The sequence below is a fragment of the Rhea americana genome, unplaced genomic scaffold (genome assembly GCF_003343005.1).
Source record: "Rhea americana isolate MKP2758 unplaced genomic scaffold, rheAme1 scaffold_22, whole genome shotgun sequence".
Classification (NCBI taxonomy): Eukaryota; Metazoa; Chordata; class Aves; order Rheiformes; family Rheidae; genus Rhea; species Rhea americana.
Window position 1 is genome coordinate 2,331,327 of NW_028186329.1, and position 17,642 is coordinate 2,348,968.

The 17,642-nt window shown below is 38.1% G+C and overlaps 1 protein-coding gene and 1 long non-coding RNA gene across 2 annotated transcripts; one reads left to right on the top strand and one right to left on the bottom strand.

Moving 5' to 3' along the window:
• Nucleotides 1–1,372: 1,372 nt before the first annotated feature.
• LOC146595590 (uncharacterized) lies at nt 1,373–10,318 on the bottom strand. The gene is made up of 3 exons (XR_014895898.1): nt 9,039–10,318; nt 2,508–2,553; nt 1,373–1,690 (listed from the first exon to the last, which is right to left on the bottom strand). It is a non-coding gene; the product is annotated as an uncharacterized LOC146595590 (long non-coding RNA).
• Nucleotides 10,319–10,492: 174 nt separating this feature from the next.
• Nucleotides 10,493–15,739, top strand: SRP19 (signal recognition particle 19). Its single transcript, XM_085305361.1, has 5 exons — nt 10,493–10,605; nt 11,413–11,488; nt 12,575–12,646; nt 13,871–13,982; nt 15,086–15,739. The coding sequence occupies exons 1-5, from the start codon at nt 10,565–10,567 to the stop codon at nt 15,217–15,219; spliced, it is 435 nt and encodes a 144-aa protein (XP_085161487.1). The 5' UTR covers nt 10,493–10,564; the 3' UTR covers nt 15,220–15,739.
• The last annotated feature ends 1,903 nt before the right edge of the window (nt 15,740–17,642 follow it).

The following is a 17,642-nucleotide window of genomic DNA, read 5'->3' on the forward strand; positions in this document are numbered from 1 at the left end:
TATAATTGGGAAGTTTCTCTYTATCCTTAAAACTAGCCTATATTTGTAGTAAAAATGATATAGATAAGATAAACTTCCCAACTGTAAGGGCAGTGAAACAATGAAATATGCTTCCCATGGGAGTTAAATTTCAATTATAGAGGTTTTAAGAAGAGGCTTAGCAAACATCTCTTAGGGATGGGTTTTAGTGTATTTCTTACTGCCTCTGTGCAGAGAGATGGCGTAGGTGACCTTTAGAAATCCCTTCCAGACCTGTATTTCTCTGATACTGTATCTAAAACATTCAGTATCCATCAAGACCCTTTATAGCATATTTAAGGATAGCCATGATGTTTGATTTATGTTARTAATTAGGATACAAAGATACATTTAAGCTTATCTATAAAAATGGATGCTGGAAGTAAAATCCAGCATCCACATATATGTTTTAAAGGCATTTTCCATTTCCCTGTTTTTTTTAACAGTGTCTAGATTAGCAATAGCCAGATCTGGTTTACTCTGCTTCAACTTCCGCTTGGTTTTATTTGAGGTCACCACAGTAGGTAATAGGATATTATTTATATCAGTTAAAAAGAAGAAAAGTAAGGAGATATGRGAACCAAGACTCATTTCACTGTTGTTCTTAAATGCATTTTCTTTCCTTCTCCAGATTTTGGTGGAACTTTTGCGATTTGCATGCAGACCTTTAGTTGTCCTTGAATTAGCTTACCATTTCCAGCACATATCAAACTAGTACCTGAAAATCAGTTTACTCTGAAAATATTTGTRACGGTGATTTCAGACTGACTTACAGCTTGGTTCTCTTGATGTGAAAAGTGGAAACATGACCACCTTGCAAATTCTAATTCACTTTCTTAAATATACATCTATTTTAATTTYTTGGTGAAAGTTACATGATGTATGCCACAGTCAAGGTTATTGCTTGCTTTCTGTGAAAGTCCTTCTGACTAAGTATTTCAAACTTTAAAAGGGAACTAATCTATTTTTATTTTTCATTTGAAGTTCTCCATCAGAGTATTATTTTCCCCTGAAAGTTTAAAGATAATTCTCAAAAAAATCTCTGTCAGAGATGCCAGCTTAAAAATTGAAAGCCTTGCCAGGATTTCCTGACACAATTAGAATACTTTTTCAAGCAAGACTTGGCTTCAAAGTGTAAATATAGTTTACGCTGTATTCTTCAATGTGGACAAGTATCTGTGATGGCCTTGAGGAAGCTGATTGCTGTGTCGTGGGCGAAGGGGAGAAAAGGAAAGATTTCAGAGAATCTCAGCCATCTCTCCACAGGGATGTACTTGCATATATTTCCCAATAAATTGCATAAACTACATAGGAAGAACAACATTTGTCCACAAATTAATGAGATTTTATTTTGAAAGTATGCAAGCAGGCCATGAAAATGCAAATTTTTTGTCTTCTAATCTGACAGCTGAATTCTTTGATGTTTCTTCCCCTTCCCCATCACACCCCCATTAGARGTAAAGGAAACAGATGTTACCAAGAAGACAATGAAATTCTGTTGATAGGTTTCTTTGTTCCTTCTAARGGTAAAGATGCATGTTATTTCTGAACTGAGGTGACAGTTTGCACCGTTGAAAGAGGTTTTTTTCTCCCTTCCCATGCTCCTGGCTATGCAGTCCTCTGGCACTCATTTGACTCTTCATTTGGCTAATTCAACTCCTACCTGGCAGAACTGGAGGAGAAGAAAGATTAGTGCCCCATTTGAGTGGGTCATTTCGGGGTCAGACAAGTGCCAAAGCTAGTGAAAAGAGAGTAAGCTGAAAACAGCCAGAGCTAGTGAGAGGAGAGGTGGGGATAGCTCCCTTCTGTGGGTGTTGAGTGTTAGATTAGGTCAAACCATTACATGCAATTTCAAGCTGACATGCAAGGTTCGGAACTGTTCTTCACCTAGGTTTTGAGACAGCAAAAGCAAATTTTTACAAGACTTCTGCAAAAGCAAGGTTTGGACTCTTCAGCTGTTGTTCACTCTGAACTTGTGTCTAGCAGCCCCCTAGCGCATTGCATTTAAATACATTATGTTAGAGACAAGCCCTTTATCCTGGAAACTCTCGACGAGTTTCTGCAGAAGTATTACATTATAGTTTGTGTTTGTGGAAAATATGTTTTTTTGTTGTCAAGACTTATTAAAACACATTTTTTCTGTGAAACATCTAGGTGACAATTTTAAAATCTTCGGTGTTAAACTCAATGCAGTAAATCCATCCAGTAAATATATTTACTGCAGCTAGTTTTCTGGGAGAGGCTTGAAAGAGAAGAGAACATATCCCTTCCCTAATGAAGACAGTAATACTAATATGGTTGATCTGGAAAATGCTTAGGTGGACTCTTACAAGCTCTTATATTCTTTTCTTGCTAGATGTCTCCCAAACTCTTCTTCTTGCCTTGCTCTCTTATTAAAAAGTAAACGAAYTGTAAGAGTGTCTCTAACAATCTTCCACCTTAACTTACCCTCATTGATCTACTGTAATTTCTTGCAAAATTTCACCCACCTGTTGGACAGGTTTGTTCTTGTCGAGATGTGTGATCTGGATGAAGCTGTGAATCAGAAGCAAATTGTCAGTCAGTAAGAAGCATGACTTCCTCCACACGCTTAAAACTTAGAGGACTTTCTTGAGCCCAGATCACCCAAATGTGTTCATCCTTTGCTTCCACAGCCATCTCCTTTGCACTTTTAACTAAAACAGTAAAAATGCCACGCTCTTCTTTCATTTCGAATCACATACAAAAACTTTAGTCAAGCTTCACACTTTCCTGTATGCAGAATAACAGATTGTATCTGTAAACGTGTTTATAGAGAATGTTAATGTAGTTAAGATTGAGTTTTTAGTCAAAACGGTAAGTTGGCTGGTTATGTGTTTGGTTACATATTGGAAGTGCAAGCAGATTTGGTGTGGGGCTGAAGGAGTTCACAACAGTAATGCAGGTATCTGAATGAACTGGTAATGTCTGGATGAATATAAAGTGTGTATTTAATACCTCAGTTTTCTGCTGTCAAACTTTCAGTCTGCCAGATGTGCTGTTTGCTTACTGGAAGACTGGGTAATGCCTCCCTAGCACAGATTTGCAAGTAATCTATTCCTCGTGAATCTTCCAAACAGTTCTGGCTTTATGTATTTACAAATTTCTGCCACTGTAAGATTTGAGAAAAGTCTTTTAATTTTGCGGTTTGTGGAAACATCCTTTGCTTGAGTGGCTGTGGAACTGCAATTAGGATATCATGAAGATGTAGAGGGAGCTTGTTCACTCAGTGAAGTGCACTTCTGTCCAGCATATGAGCCCAAGACTAATGTACAAACTGATTATCTCTCATGCCCTACTTTTTGGTGGGATTTAAGATGCATAAAGCTTGTGCTGGTTCTCTACAAAGAATTGTCATCCTCTGAGATCAGATGCATTTTCCCACCTGTAAATGTTGTTTCTCCTTAACAAACTCAGCCCACAATTATCTTACCTTCAGTTTTGTTGTTTGCTTCTGCCTGAGATGCATTACTGTTTATATCCTAACTCTGTAATTAATTCTTCCTTCAACTATTCTGATGTATTTTGTTTCACAGTATACTAATTCTGAATTTAGGCTTGCTATGCATAACTTACTACTTGCAGTGTTACATAAACTTTCCTCTTGATTGCACCTTGTCAGAGTGGGATTCTTTTCTTGGCTACTGCTAAAAGTTAGGTGTCTGTTTGCTGTATTACAAATATAATCTAATTCAAAAGCAAGTCGCTGTTAAGACACTTAGACAACRACAGAGCATATCAGAACTAAAAATTGAAAAAACTCAATATGATTTTGTTGGTTGTCATGTTTTGTATAAACAAAAATGGGAAATAAGCTCAGAGACATGGATTTTACCAGTAGAGCTCTGTTTTCTTGCATGTTTCATATTAAAATGAATTCCACGGAACAAAATCTGGTTCTGCCACAACATAATTCCATAATCTCTTTTCCATCATTTACCAGAGGGTCACAAAAGAGCTTATTTCATTTTGACTTCTAAGCACAGTAGAGACTCGGTTAACTTTCCATAATAAATACATTCTTTAGTCCTTGATTAGAGACTATTAAAGGACCTGGATTAGTTGAATTCTCAACATACAAACATAAATATTTATGCACACATACACATGCATATTTTGCACCCTTCTGTTCATCTTTGTTTAGCATARAGTTAGATAAGAAGCATTTAAAGTAAAAAGGATGCACTGTTGCCGAGTTAGATACTGTGTTTTCTAGTATTTGTAGCTCTCTGTTCATGGTTTAGAAGATGAGTTCTGATTTCAGGATTAATGAGGTTGGCTGGCTGGTTTAGTACTTTATTTTTGAGGTGTTCTAGAGAAAAATACACTTTTTAGTTTTAATTTATAAATGAAAAAGGAAATTCCCTTACTAGCAATCATAAAAAAAAAGCCAGGTAACATTGTATAGCCAAAAAATGGGGGGGGGGACGACAAAAGAAAATCAAAAAAAAACACATTACTATCACCTGCAGTTTAAAGTAAAGAAAGCAGGGATATTTTGGGTGATTACATTTAATACCAAATGAAAGTAGCTGGTGCCTAATTCTGTCCCTTCTAAAAATCCACTACAYAGAATAGCATATTGTTGGGCAGGGGGAGCAGGATGCAGTGGTGTAGATATACAATAAACAGAATTCAGATTTGCTTGTGCATCTTACTTCGATTTTTACTAAGGTCTGTGGTGGCAGACATTTAATATGGAAGTACCCGTGGAAGAGCAGGAAGGTAGATGTAAAGATTAAGCCATAATATGAGTGGCTAGAAACTTCCCATTTCTATCTGATTTTTTTTCCATTGAGTGCAGAAAGGGAGTTGTCACCTTTATTCTTATAATAATTGAACAGTTAACTAATTGTGATGGATTATTTGACACTCTTTAATCGTTTAAGTCACTTGGAAGCCTTTTGGACAGAAATCCTCTGGTTTAAATGAAAGCTATGAGTTCAGTGCAAACAATTTATTATTGTCACCTGTGTATGGATGATTGATGGTTCCTTTGGTCTTACAAACTGACTTAGAACAGTTGCAACTTTACACAGCTGTCAGCTGTTCCACAAGGCAAAAAAGAAAGGCCAAGGAACAATCGCACATACAACTGAGACCCATACTTTTTTCTCAGTCACACGTTCTTTGCAAATAGCAAGGAATTAGAGATGGGTAGAAATCCTTATCTTTTGTACTTGCATTTTGGCAGTTCTTTTGTTGTAAGCTAAATAGAGATTGGATCAAGTCCATCGGCAATGTGCTGCATGCAAGTCTTCCCCCATATCTCAGAGAAATACTGTATACGGTGTCTGCAGTATTTTCTGAATTATTCTATGTCAGTCAAGGGTTAGACTTAAAAGGGTGGTAGGTAAGATATTCTAAAAGACTTTTAGTTCTGCATTAAGTACCATTCCGCAGTACTGTTTCAAGGCAGCTATGGAACTGCCTTAAGCAGATTGAGCCAAGTAAGCCCAAAATAGCTTTAGTGGATGTTTACGTCTTTTTTTAAGGATGCACGTGCTATCAGGATTATTTCTAGGACCCATAACACACTGATGAACAGAGGGACTTTCTTCTGAGTACTAAAGGGAGCAAATGGTGCAACTGTCTCTTAAATTGTAGGATAGCCATGAGGTAGTGCTTCTCCAGAGACCCCCTAGTGTAAAAGGATTTTGACTTGCTAAGATAGAAAGAACTGGAGTAGTCCATGAATTTAAAGTAATCACTTGTTTTGGAGAAAGTAGTGTACACAGCATTCTAAAAGTACAATATGCCAGGATGCTATGGTTCATTCTGCATATTGAATTTTCATGATATGTAAACACCACTTTTGTGAATCTAAGTGAAGTACAGTACTCCTTTTTTTTCCCTTCTCTACACTGCTCAAACTTATCTTTCAGACAGAGCTAGTTTACAACTGACTACACTTCCATCTTAGTGACATACTTCATRAAGTGTTTCCATTTAAATGGTTTGTTTTTATTTTCCCTATATTTTATTTTAAAACACACTTTTTTTGAAWCCTTGCTTACAAAGACTGTGGGAAAATCTTTCTCTGCTCAATGCTCAACCCCTCCTTTCAGTGTCTATTGAACCAAGATTTCACCCTGCATCCCTGTTCTGCGTTGTATCAGTAGTCCACTCCAGAGGCGTTGCACCAATCTAGCTGAAAATGTACCTCCTCTTGAATGATTCCACTAATTTCTATTTTACATGCACATTTCTAGCATATTTAAACTAGAGCATATTCTAGACACATTTAGACAGTCCAACACCACGTCAGAGAAAACAGCTAAGCTAGCTCTGAATGAGCTGTTACCTGTACGTGACACTTCCAGTAGCACACAGAAGTATTGTTTTGGCTCAATCCAGATGCATTTGCTTGGGCAGCCACTTCCAGTTAGGGCATCTGGATTTATCCCAGGTGAAATGTACTATCCTATATCACAACCACTGCTGAATTTCATAATTTTACAGGCCCTTAATTATAATTTTTTGTTATTTTTTTTTTGCCTGTCACAGTTACAAAATAGGGTTTGACTGAACACACCTTACTCGCTGTGGCATGTGCTATGACAGAATTCTGTCTGAAGTGCATGTAGTACCTGTTCATTCCCTGCCATTTCCATTTCYACTGCATGGTTACAACAAATGGAATGAAGTTATACACAGCTTCAGAGACCAGTATCCTTGGTAATAAGCAAAGACATTATTTGGAAATGTGAAATTTTGCTTCACACATACGTGGGTCCTATCCTCTACAGCAATTATACCTTATCGTCACATTGCTTGGAATATTTAAGAGGTGTCGAATTTTGAACTTTATTGCTTAATTACTGAATTTTTGATGTCATGGACAATAGATATTTGGAGAGTGCATGCTCCTGTTATATGCCTGAGTTAGCATGTTTTGTGACCTACTTAYGTCTGAATTCTTCAGACTGGAAATATGCGGGATTTAAAATAAACTTCTTGTGACTCTAGAACAAATGTAGTTGCTGGATGCCATATACTCAATGTGATCATTTTATAATGATAGTGGGAATTAAACTGACAAGTTTGTAYCTAATGCTTCATTTTAGGCATGTTAGTTTCAAGATTCTGTGAATTCTTGCACCAAGACATGAGACTGGTATGTAATAATAGGATCTATGGAAAAGAAGACATGCTTCCCTTGTTGTAGGGAAGCATAGCCACATATGCTATATAATTCAGTATGTAACTAGACAAACTCAATTTCCAGCAATTGTTTAAAATTTTTCCATCTGAAATAGATGTGAAAAATCCTTTATGTCATCATCACAAATACGTCATTAATCCACATGTTAGTGTTAAGAAACTGTATGAATTCAAACAAAAGAAAAAATACCATAGCAATGTTGAACAAATACATAAAAGCTTTCTCAGATCCTGAACTAAGTGTGTAGACTGCGAGCAAACTTAATATGGAGTAACAGTATCGGGCCACTCACAAATTGCAGCTGTGTTTGCTGCCATTTTTTATGCAATGTCATAGCAGTGTTTCTCAATCTGTTGTCTAATAGCAGTCCATTATGCACCAGAAAGCGGTCTACAAAGTAACTGAGAAATTAAAAACACTGCAGAAATCTAAGGGGAAAAAAATAGCACCATGGAGAAATAACTTCTACTGTTTGTTCATTATGTTTTAGCCTAATTTGTATTAATTGTATTTGAAACTGTGGCAATAGCAAATATTTTTTTTTTTTTTGTAAAAGCAGTAGGTAGTTCTTTTATTTAAACTCTGCTAGAGCACTGTTTTTCAGAAGGAGATCTAGGTTTACACCCTCTGGGGGGGATTTGAGACCATGTGTCCCAGGTTATGCATATTGTTATTTGAAGAACAGAAATAAACTGCAATGAGCCTCAAGCGTAACATGGGCCTGAAGCRTAACATGGTTTAGTGATGAACGTGTTTAAGTTAGGTATCGGACTATGAGCATGCTCTGCATAGATGCTGGTACACAATGAGTACAATGAAATCTAGTCTATCCTCAGCTTATATTGTTCGTACAGTCATAGAGGGTTAAATGCTTTGAACAACTGTTGTAAAACAATCCACCTTGGTGGGAATCTCAACAGAAGTCCAGTAATAGACCCACGTGTGTGTATGCAACAGAGAGTTGTAAGAACAGTATTGTGCTAAACAATGCTGCTAATTCTTTATCAAGCTAACAAGATGAGAATGTTTTGTTCGTATAAATTAACAAAAAATGGCAATGTGTTTAAATATAAAATTGTTTTTAATAATTACCTCTTAGAGAGGTATGTTTTTCTTCTCAGCATCTGATAGCATCATGCAAAAAGACTGTGCCTCTCTGTTCTTCAGCCTTGCAAAATGCTGTATGACTTCACTAGGTTATTCTCTATCATCAGCGCTGCTAAAGCACTGGTTATTCTGTGCTTTTCATATTCCTCAAATAGGTTTGCCACACATTTCAGTGYCAAGAAAATCTTTTAGTTCTGATGTCGTCATTGGTCATGATTGTAATTTAAAGGAATTCATAATTTCATTGAAAATTTCTTCTATATTGTTTTGTAAAACAGTGATGTAGTGAATTTTACACTACTTATGAGATCTTTGTGTCAATAGAAAATACCAAGCTGTGTCTGTTTTCTGAAAACAGAAAACAGTCAATTGCTGTGTCTTATCCTCCTTCAGAAAAATAATATACATATTTTTTAAAGAACTCTGCATCAGCCAGCTTGATGGTAATCAGGGATCACCCTCCAAAAATCGTTCTTCAGCATGGAAAATATCAGATGAAAAACTTCCTTCATAACTTGACTCAGCCCAGTTTGTGTAACTTTGCTTTTTGTTATCTTTCTAAAGAGCTGTCAAAGCTTTGGCCTGCTGTCATATACCTGTGATCACATTTTTGAAAGCTGCTGTTGCAAAGACACACAGTTTTATTTCTCTTCTGTTGTAGTTTGAACAGTACATTCATGTCTGGCATAATAAGAGCAAAGATAGAAAGAAAGAAGACAAAACTGCTCACCATTCAAAAGAATCAATGGCCCAAATAACTCATGACTGGGTGCTAAATGCCATCTTGATTCTTCCTGAAGCATTTCCATAATTCTTCCAAGTCTTCATGAACTGTCCTTACAGTCCTTCCCTAGAAAGTCCATTGTGTTGCACTTGGTCTCAGCATCCTCCTATTCAGTTCTTCATGCTGCACAGCCATATGCTTTATTGAAGCAGAAAAAAACATAATGCAGAAAAGTGTGCAAAAATCCTTTCAGTTCTTCGTGTGTCCTGAAGCATAGCTGCTGCATGAAAAGGTTTAATTGGTGAGCGTAACTGCACAAAATGTACCCTGYTGAATTCATCTTTCATTAGGGCTTGTACTCCATTCAGTCTACCCATCATGACTGCTGCACTGTCCTAGAAGCAGTAAGTTTGTGCACTTCATGTTTACAAAGGACAGGGTTGATTGCCAAAGCTCCAGGTGGTCTTTCGCTACTGAGACTGCACAGAAAATTCAACAGCAACATCACCCTCTAACAGACAGCCTGATATTGTTACAACCTGAGATAACAAAACATAGCAATCATTTTGTCAATTTAAGTTGAAACATTTGCTCTTCAAGTATCACCCTTGATATGGTCTCTGGAAACTCTGTACSTGCAGAGTAGTTCCTTTAGTGTAACTGAAGTGTCCTGAAATGCTGGTGAGTCATCATAAAGATTTCTTAGTACTGGATCATCCTCACTTAACATTTAAAATACTGACCAGAAAGTTCCTGGCTTCAAAGACCCAGATCACTTGTCATGCCCTTGGGTACCTGTGCTGAAGGAGCCACAGCTTTAGCACTGAAGCCATCTCTGAGAACGCATCCTATTCTAATCAATGTTTTGGTTGTGTCACTGAATTTCATGCCAATGTGTGAACAGCACTTGCTTTTCCTGGAAGTTGCGGCAAAACAGCATTTTGCAGCTGAGATGCTGAGCTTTTTTGTTTTGCAAGTCTAAGTCTCTGTACCCTGAACTGCTCCCCAGAACCAGCCCGAAACCCGCAGGCAGAGGGCCGCAGCCTCCCGCTCGGCAGCCGGGCGCCGTTCTTAACGAAGCCCCTCGCACTGAAACGTCGCCCTGCTGGTAGGGTTCTTCACTTCGCTTTTGTGGGAAGGAACGAAGTCACCGAGCTGAGGCAACCCTCAGGGTCTCGCTTCCAATTCCTGCCCAACGGCCATGGCGCTGAACCTGCTCTCTACCGCGGACCGTTGGTTCATTCCCCTTTCCAACGAGGGCTGCGGCTCCGCCCGGCGGCGAGAACCRGCGCGAACCGGCGGCGCCTGCCAGCCGCCCTGCGCCCCCTCAGCAGGGGCGCCTGCGCAGTGCGGGACGCACGCGCGCTGCGCCGCGAGYACGTGGCATCCTCCTACAGGCTGGTGTGCTTTAGCGGCAGCAACGCCGCCCAATCGGGTGCCGGGAATCCCTGYCGGGGGAGTGAGGGGGCGGGCGGTGTGACGCAGCCGGAGCAGCGGCAGTAACGGCCGGGAGCGCCGTTGCTGYCGGTGTTATGGCCGCCGCCGCCGCCGCGTCTCCGGCTGATAAGGAGAGGTAAGGGGGAGCGTRCCCCCCGCTCCCGCTCCGCTGCGGCCCGCTCCAACCCGCTTGCTTGAAGCGGGCCGCGGGTGGGGGGCACGTCGGGGCTGCGGCCGGGGGCGAATGGCTGCGTGAGTCAGTCGCGGAGATGCCTGACGGGGGTGTTGGGGGGCCGGAGGCAGCGAGAGCGAGGGGCAGGCGGCGTGGCGCGCTCGGCCGCGCCCCCGGGCGGCGCTGGGGGCTGCCGTGGGCTTGTTGGCGGTGTCTGGTTTTCGTTAGGGACGGGGGAATTGCGTTTATCTTTAAGCTGTTCGTGTGAGGAGTATTATAACTGTCCGTGTCAGGTTTCCGTGTGTCAAAGTGATGGGGTATTCTAGAGGTTCTGCGCGAGGTGCCGGGCACTTGGAAAGTTGTGTTTTGTTGGTAACGCCTGTCTACAAAGAGCAGTTACAAATACGGTTAACAGCCACATGCTGCATTTAGCATAGCTGAAATGCTTAGTCTCCCCAAGCGCTTCCTATAGTGGTGAGTAGAACTCAGTTTTCCAGGGGCAGCATTCAGGTGTGCATCCTGCCCCTGAAACTGATGTTTTGCAAAGGTGGTTTCAGCCAGATGGTTACGTAGCCTCTTAAATAACTGAAAATGGGATTTTGCAGTGACTTGCTAATTAGTCAAGGAAAAATAACTGACCGTTCTAAACTGCTGTGGAATTCTTGTGTTATAGAAATGGGCTTGCTTTTTTTGTTCTTTTGTTTTACCATTGCACAAACAATTTAAGGAGCTGATATTACTTACCTTATCTTGCAATGTTTTCTCTTCCAGATTCATCTGCATTTATCCAGCATATTTAAACAACAAGAAGACAATAGCAGAAGGAAGAAGGATACCTATAGACAAAGTAATTTGTGGGTGGTGTGGAAATACACTGTTTTGCTTTGCTGTAGTATGTAGGGAGTTGGAAAACAAACCCAGTGCTCTTCTAACAATTTCACATGCTGACACTAAGTTATCTTTAAATAAATTATAATTTCCAGCTGTCAGTCTRTTTCCTGAGAGGGACAGAGAAGATCAACAGCTTTGTCTGAGGCTTAGATTTAAGTCTCTACTTCTATGTAAGCAACACCTTTRGCAGGAAGATGAAGCAATGAGAACTAATGCACTCATTAGTGCATTAATCTACTATAGAACTTGCTTGCTGAATTTAGATGTGATACAGTAGTAAACTAAAGCTTGTGTTACTGGTGATCTGATTTACCTGATCAAGAAAAAGATGAAGTTTTTGGTTTTTTACTACTGTGAGAAAAAAACAATCCTAAGCAGTGAAACAAGCCTTTTATATTTCCAGAATTTTTTGTTACATACTGTAAGGGAGGGAGATTATAACTATTTCTAGACACATTAAAAGCAGGATCTACTAAATCTATATACCACATGCATTTTAAGTTCTGCCTTTGACAGCAGCAAAGGGACAAAGCACAGAATATAGGTATAGTAAGATAAGTTCCTATCAGAGTTTTCTGTGTGAGGGATCTGCTGTCTTGTGCCTAGAAAAAAATCTGTTCTTTTCTCCTCGKTCTCCTGTGCCTAGAAAAAATTCTGTTCTTTTCTCCTCAGTCCTTGCTATATATTTACCATTACCGATCCATCGTTCTTGGGGGGTTTTATTAGTATATTAAAGTTACTTTGTTTCACTTATTTTTCCTAGTCAATTCTGTTACCTTCTTCCCTGTCCTAAGTAATTATGTGTCRTCTCTTTCCTGTTTTTTCTGATGTGTCATCGCTACTTTTTTCTTTTTGATCTTTTCTAGACAGTAGAAGGGCTCACAAATGACTSTACAGCAAATTTGTCATAACTTGAAGTGCCTTGCCTTTCTCCATCCACTTTTTCTAGTTGCAGAGTGTAGAGTGCGAAATCTTAACTCAAATTATTGCTATATAGGTAATTAATCATTTAAAAATGAATAACTGAAACATGTTTCAATAGGCTGTTGAAAATCCGACATCTACAGAAATCCAAGATGTATGTGCAGCGGTTGGATTCAATGTGCTTGTAGAGGTAATTAAAAAGTTTGTTATGGGTCTCAGTTTTTCTTTCATTATGTYTTTTCTTACAGGCAAGGTCAAATTGCAATTGAAAAGCTTTTTGGTCATCAGCAAAGATACTTGTTTTCTTTGAGCAATAATTGAACATAATGCTTAAGTAGAGGTTGGAAAACTGTATACAAGGCAAGAATCACATATCAAAGATAATGATGTCTATAAAAATTGCCTATAAAAATAGCTGTAAATATATAAGTGTGTGTGCGTGTGTGTGTGTGTCCTTCAGAGAGGACTATACTTGATACTCAAAAGTTCCTAATGGAGAAAGCCAGAATAAAAATTAATTTTAAAGCTATAACTATACAAATTTAATATTAAAAATTCACTCCTAATGAAAAATGATTAACTTCTGGAAAGAATGTCCTATAGGAGTAGGATTCTGCTGCATGAAATCTTTAGGGTTCTTTGAAACCTTTGTGGAAGTCATGTTTTAGCCTAAGAAACTTAAATTTTCAGTACTACAGTAATCAACTAGATCCTCATTTGGTCTTCAAACAGTTTAACTTGATTCCCTTTCTTAGGGAATGAGTTTGCTTTTCTAGAGMGGGAGCCTCTTTCTTCTTTTTATAATTAATAATGTAAAATACTGTTTTTTATTTTCATTTTATTTTTTTAAGAAATTAAGTTTAATGCATCAGAGTCTAATGACTGGCATCCAAATGTCTGTTCAGAATCACTTTACTTTTCAGAAGAAGACTAATATAATACTGTTACTGCACACCAGCCTGTAAAATAGCCAGTGCAAGCAAGAAGCTTGTAACATTGTTTCAACAAAAATGAATGACAGATGAGAGTATCCAAAATCAGTGGGCCTCAGCCTCTGACCCATTGTTGTATTGTCTCAAGATGTTCCAGAAAGGTTCATGGCCATGGTGATGAAACAAAACCTTTGTCACTGTGATCCRGATTCATGGAATAGTAAAACAGTCTCTGTAACAAGTTATTCAGTAAATTGGTTGTAACAGTGCTTCTGGAAAAGTTAAGCTATGGCTTTGGATTTTATTGCACTAGCTAAATGACGGATGACACTGATGCAGAGTTGTRGTTCTGGTTTTGATCTGCTCAGAAGAATTTGATCCAGGCAGCTATGACTTGGATAGCTTGCCTGGAAAACTTATACAGAAAATCATTCCAGTATTTCATATTCCTAGTAAAATAAGTTTCTCCTTTTGTATGACAGAAAAATAAGATGTATCCTCGAGAGTGGAATCGTGATGTTCAGTACAGAGGTAGAGTACGAATTCAGCTCAAACAAGATGATGGCAAACCATGTTTACCTCAGTTTCCAACACGTGAGTAGAGCATCTGGGTTAGATATTTCAGCTGTTACTAAAACAAGAAGGCTTTGTTTGTCTTGTATTATTAGCTTGTTCAATGAGTTTTACTTTTACAAATTTTGGAAYTTAACATCAAATAAATTCACCTGTTTAAGTCAACCAAATAAAGCAAGGGAGTGAAGTCTGTAGAGTGCTGTTGTCTTTGATCATACTTTTTCTTCAGTGCTTGAAATGAAAATTGAAAAGGACTTAGGGGAAGGTTGCATGATTGCTATATTGAACAAAACAACCGCTTTTGTTCAGTAAACCCCCCCACCAGAGGGGTCTTTGTTGGGAGACTCTGGGAAGGGAAGTATTATTTTTCAGAACAGGCGTTTGCCTTAAAGTGGCTAAGTTCAACCTTTCTCAGGTTACATGCATTAGTTAAGCATCAGTACAGGTGATGAACTGATAAATTACAACATTGTGTATTTATTTTCATAAATTAAAAGTAAATTGGGAGGAGCCCTGAATTTACATAATTTACTTGTCATGCAAAGTRAGCTATTCTTATTAATTAGTTAGTAAACAAATGTGGCTGTTTCTGCATTTTTCTTTCCTGACGAATAATCAGAATGTAAAAGGGAAGCAAATAAATATCAGAAGAAATCATATATATATTTCTTCTGTTTATATATATATATATATATATATATATATATAAATATACCATATATATATATATATATAGTGGGAGATTATAGTACCTTTCTAAAGGTGCTTATATTCATTGCATGGTTATTCTGTGTTTCTGAGCCAACTACTTTTGGCCATTGGAAAGGGTGGGGAAAGAGTCATAGGAAGGGTGTAGATGCTTTGGAGGCTGTGAGGTCATATGCCACTCTGATACAGTGCGAGAGAGGTCATAATCTGGTTTAAATAATGGCAAAGTTCTATTGAAGAAAAGACATGCTCAAACTTCCAGCTACATGCAGAAAGTAAGAACAACTGTGCATTTTATATCTGTTTTAACAAATACCTGAGCCAGGGCTTCAGACTTGAACTTTCAAAATTATGTGAATGTTCTTAACGTATAAGGTACGCGTTGTGTACTCTTTTCTCTTTTTCTTTATTTTTAGGTAAATCAGTGATGCTGTACGCTGCAGAAACTATTCCAAAACTGAAAACAAGAACACAGAAAATGGGAGGTAGTGAACAAAGTCTCCAGCAAGGAGAGGGAGGCAAGAAAGGCAAAGGGAAGAAAAAGAAATGAGCCTACGTCTGGAATAATTGTTACTCTACGTAGTTGTACTTACTATGAATATGGATGRATGTATTATTGACTGCAACACTGAAGTGAAAGATGGGGGGGGGGGACAGGTGAAACTTAGAACTGCTTGATTTTTCCTGAACTGGAATGCATTTAACTGCCTCACCTCTGTGTCGCAGTAAATCTGTCTGTCTTCACACACAACCTGCAAGTCTAAAGCTAGCATCCAGTTCTGAAAGTAGAAGAGCATAAACAAATGGAGTGGGTGGGAGAATTCTTCTTTCCAGAAGAAATATGCAGTGTTACTCAGCTTAAAAATCTCATGCAGACTAGATGCCAGAAAACTACTTGCCTTRGTACACCATTTCTCTATGCTAGTTAAGTGATTATCTTATTTCTGGATGGTTTGTGTTGCTAACAGAAAAATGTAAATGAGAGAAATTGACTCTGTAAGCTTCCCTTGCTAATTATCTTTCACAACTGTCAAGTGTACTAATAAAGGCAACAAGTTAATTTTGAAAAATTTAATTGTATAAAATACTTTTGTCAAAAGCGTTATTTTTTTCCCCTTTCCCTCAGTCTGTACATACTGTAGGGATAATATTTTAACATTTTAAGTTAGTTGAACAAAATAGCTGCTGTTTTTTGTCCTTTATAATGTAAGATATCATATTGTATGTTTCAGGTTGTTTGAGAGCTTATGAAATGTACTTTCTACCTTTAACCTTTCAAATATTATTTCAGRTATCTGAGGCTTGCAATATCTGCTAATATAAAATATTATGTTTTATAGACATGTAGCCCATGGACAGGGGCAAAAGGTCAGTCATTTGGAGAAGTTGAGTTGGTCAGAACTGGTGTCAGCAACAAGAAACCTTAGAAGAAATCAAGAAATACACTATGTAAGTTAAGTGAGGGATGGTTTAGTATAAAGGGACTGAAAAAGAAACAGTAATACCTGTTCTCAGTTAAGAATTTCCTGCATTAGTTTTTCTAATCCTTACTGTAYGAAAACAGAGTGAGTTGAATGCTTTCATAAATGTGTACTAGAGGAAAGTTACCAGATTATTTTGATAAATTCTCCATATGGAGATACTCTTTCTTAGGGTTTGTCTCATCTTTATCTGTCACCTTTTCCCCTGCTATTTTAAAGATGAGTAGCATCCAAAACTGATCTATGCTTTTAATGACTGTTTTTACTAGAATAATCAGAATCTACTAAAGTAATGGAGCTTGATAAAGRATCTTACTGGATAGCCTTTCTGAAATTGCTTAGTGCTTGTAGTTTAGGTTTTCTTATAATACTCCTTATTTCTTGTTCTGATTAACTTTTTGGCTTTTTTTTTTTAATAGCTTGGTAAATTACTAGTGCCCCTTGAAGTTGATATTGATAGGTGCTGATAGTGCAATTACGTAGAGCACTCTAGTTGTGAATAGTTCAAAGTTGGTTGTATTTTGTAAGAGCAATTCTTGTATTGCATTATTTAAGGAAGAAGAATGCTGTGTCCTCATTCTCACTGCAGTTGTGCAAAATCCAGAAGCTGTCATGAWAAACTTCCTCAGACCAAACCCCATGACAGTGTGGGAATAAAAACATATAGGCTATGTGTAATGGAATGATTTGGGAGAAAACATCTTGTGATCTAGCATGGCAATTTAGAAACAACTTTAGTTGTTTTTGCACACTTAACACTTGCACACTTAACACTTGCACACTTAACACTTGCACACTTAACACTTGCACACTTAACACTCTACAGATACTACCTGTGGAGGATCTATCCTTGAAAATGCACCTAAATTCTGAGAAGCTAGTTGACTGGCACTTTTTCCATGAGCTAATAGAATGCCATGTGGTAGGAGGAGTAGGCATGCTAGAAAAAAGTGAATGTGGCCAGAGACTGTTACTTAGCTGCTTATACTCTACATAATCAGGAAAGTGTTAATGGTTAGTTACAACTAATAGTAAATGCTGTATTCAAGAAAGACTGGAAAGTATAGTCAACATATAAATGACCATAGTTCTTCACGATTTGGGGGCTTAAATTATTCCTGGCTCATCCTGATAGTTGAGTTTATTTTTCAGAAAAGTGAGAGCTCTGTGAAAATTACTTCATAAGAGAGAATAACTCAACTCTAATCTTAAATGGAGGTAAATGGATTCTTACAGTAAAAGTTATGATACATATGCATACGTATTGCAAGTCATAGCTTTAGGCCTTTGACATTTGAAAAATGTGGAGGTCATATCATTGGGTATCTGTCTACGATGGCTGTAAGTTGAACATCCAGAAAAYTTGTCTGTGCTATGCTGTGTGGATTAAGCAAGGATCTTAGTTGTGTTGCTTGCTAAGTTACCTAATCAAAGAAATGAAGCCAGTCAAGTTATTTTAAACATAAGGACTTTATGAAGAAACTGGGAAAGA

Excerpts from the sequence above, each read along its gene's own strand:
- SRP19 (XM_085305361.1), top strand. The coding sequence starts at position 10,565 with ATGGCCGCCGCCGCCGCCGCGTCTCCGGCTGATAAGGAGAG. Across the intron at positions 10,606-11,412 it reads TCTCCGGCTGATAAGGAGAG|ATTCATCTGCATTTATCCAG; the intron begins GTAAGGGGGAGC and ends TTTCTCTTCCAG. Across the intron at positions 13,983-15,085 it reads TTTACCTCAGTTTCCAACAC|GTAAATCAGTGATGCTGTAC; the intron begins GTGAGTAGAGCA and ends CTTTATTTTTAG.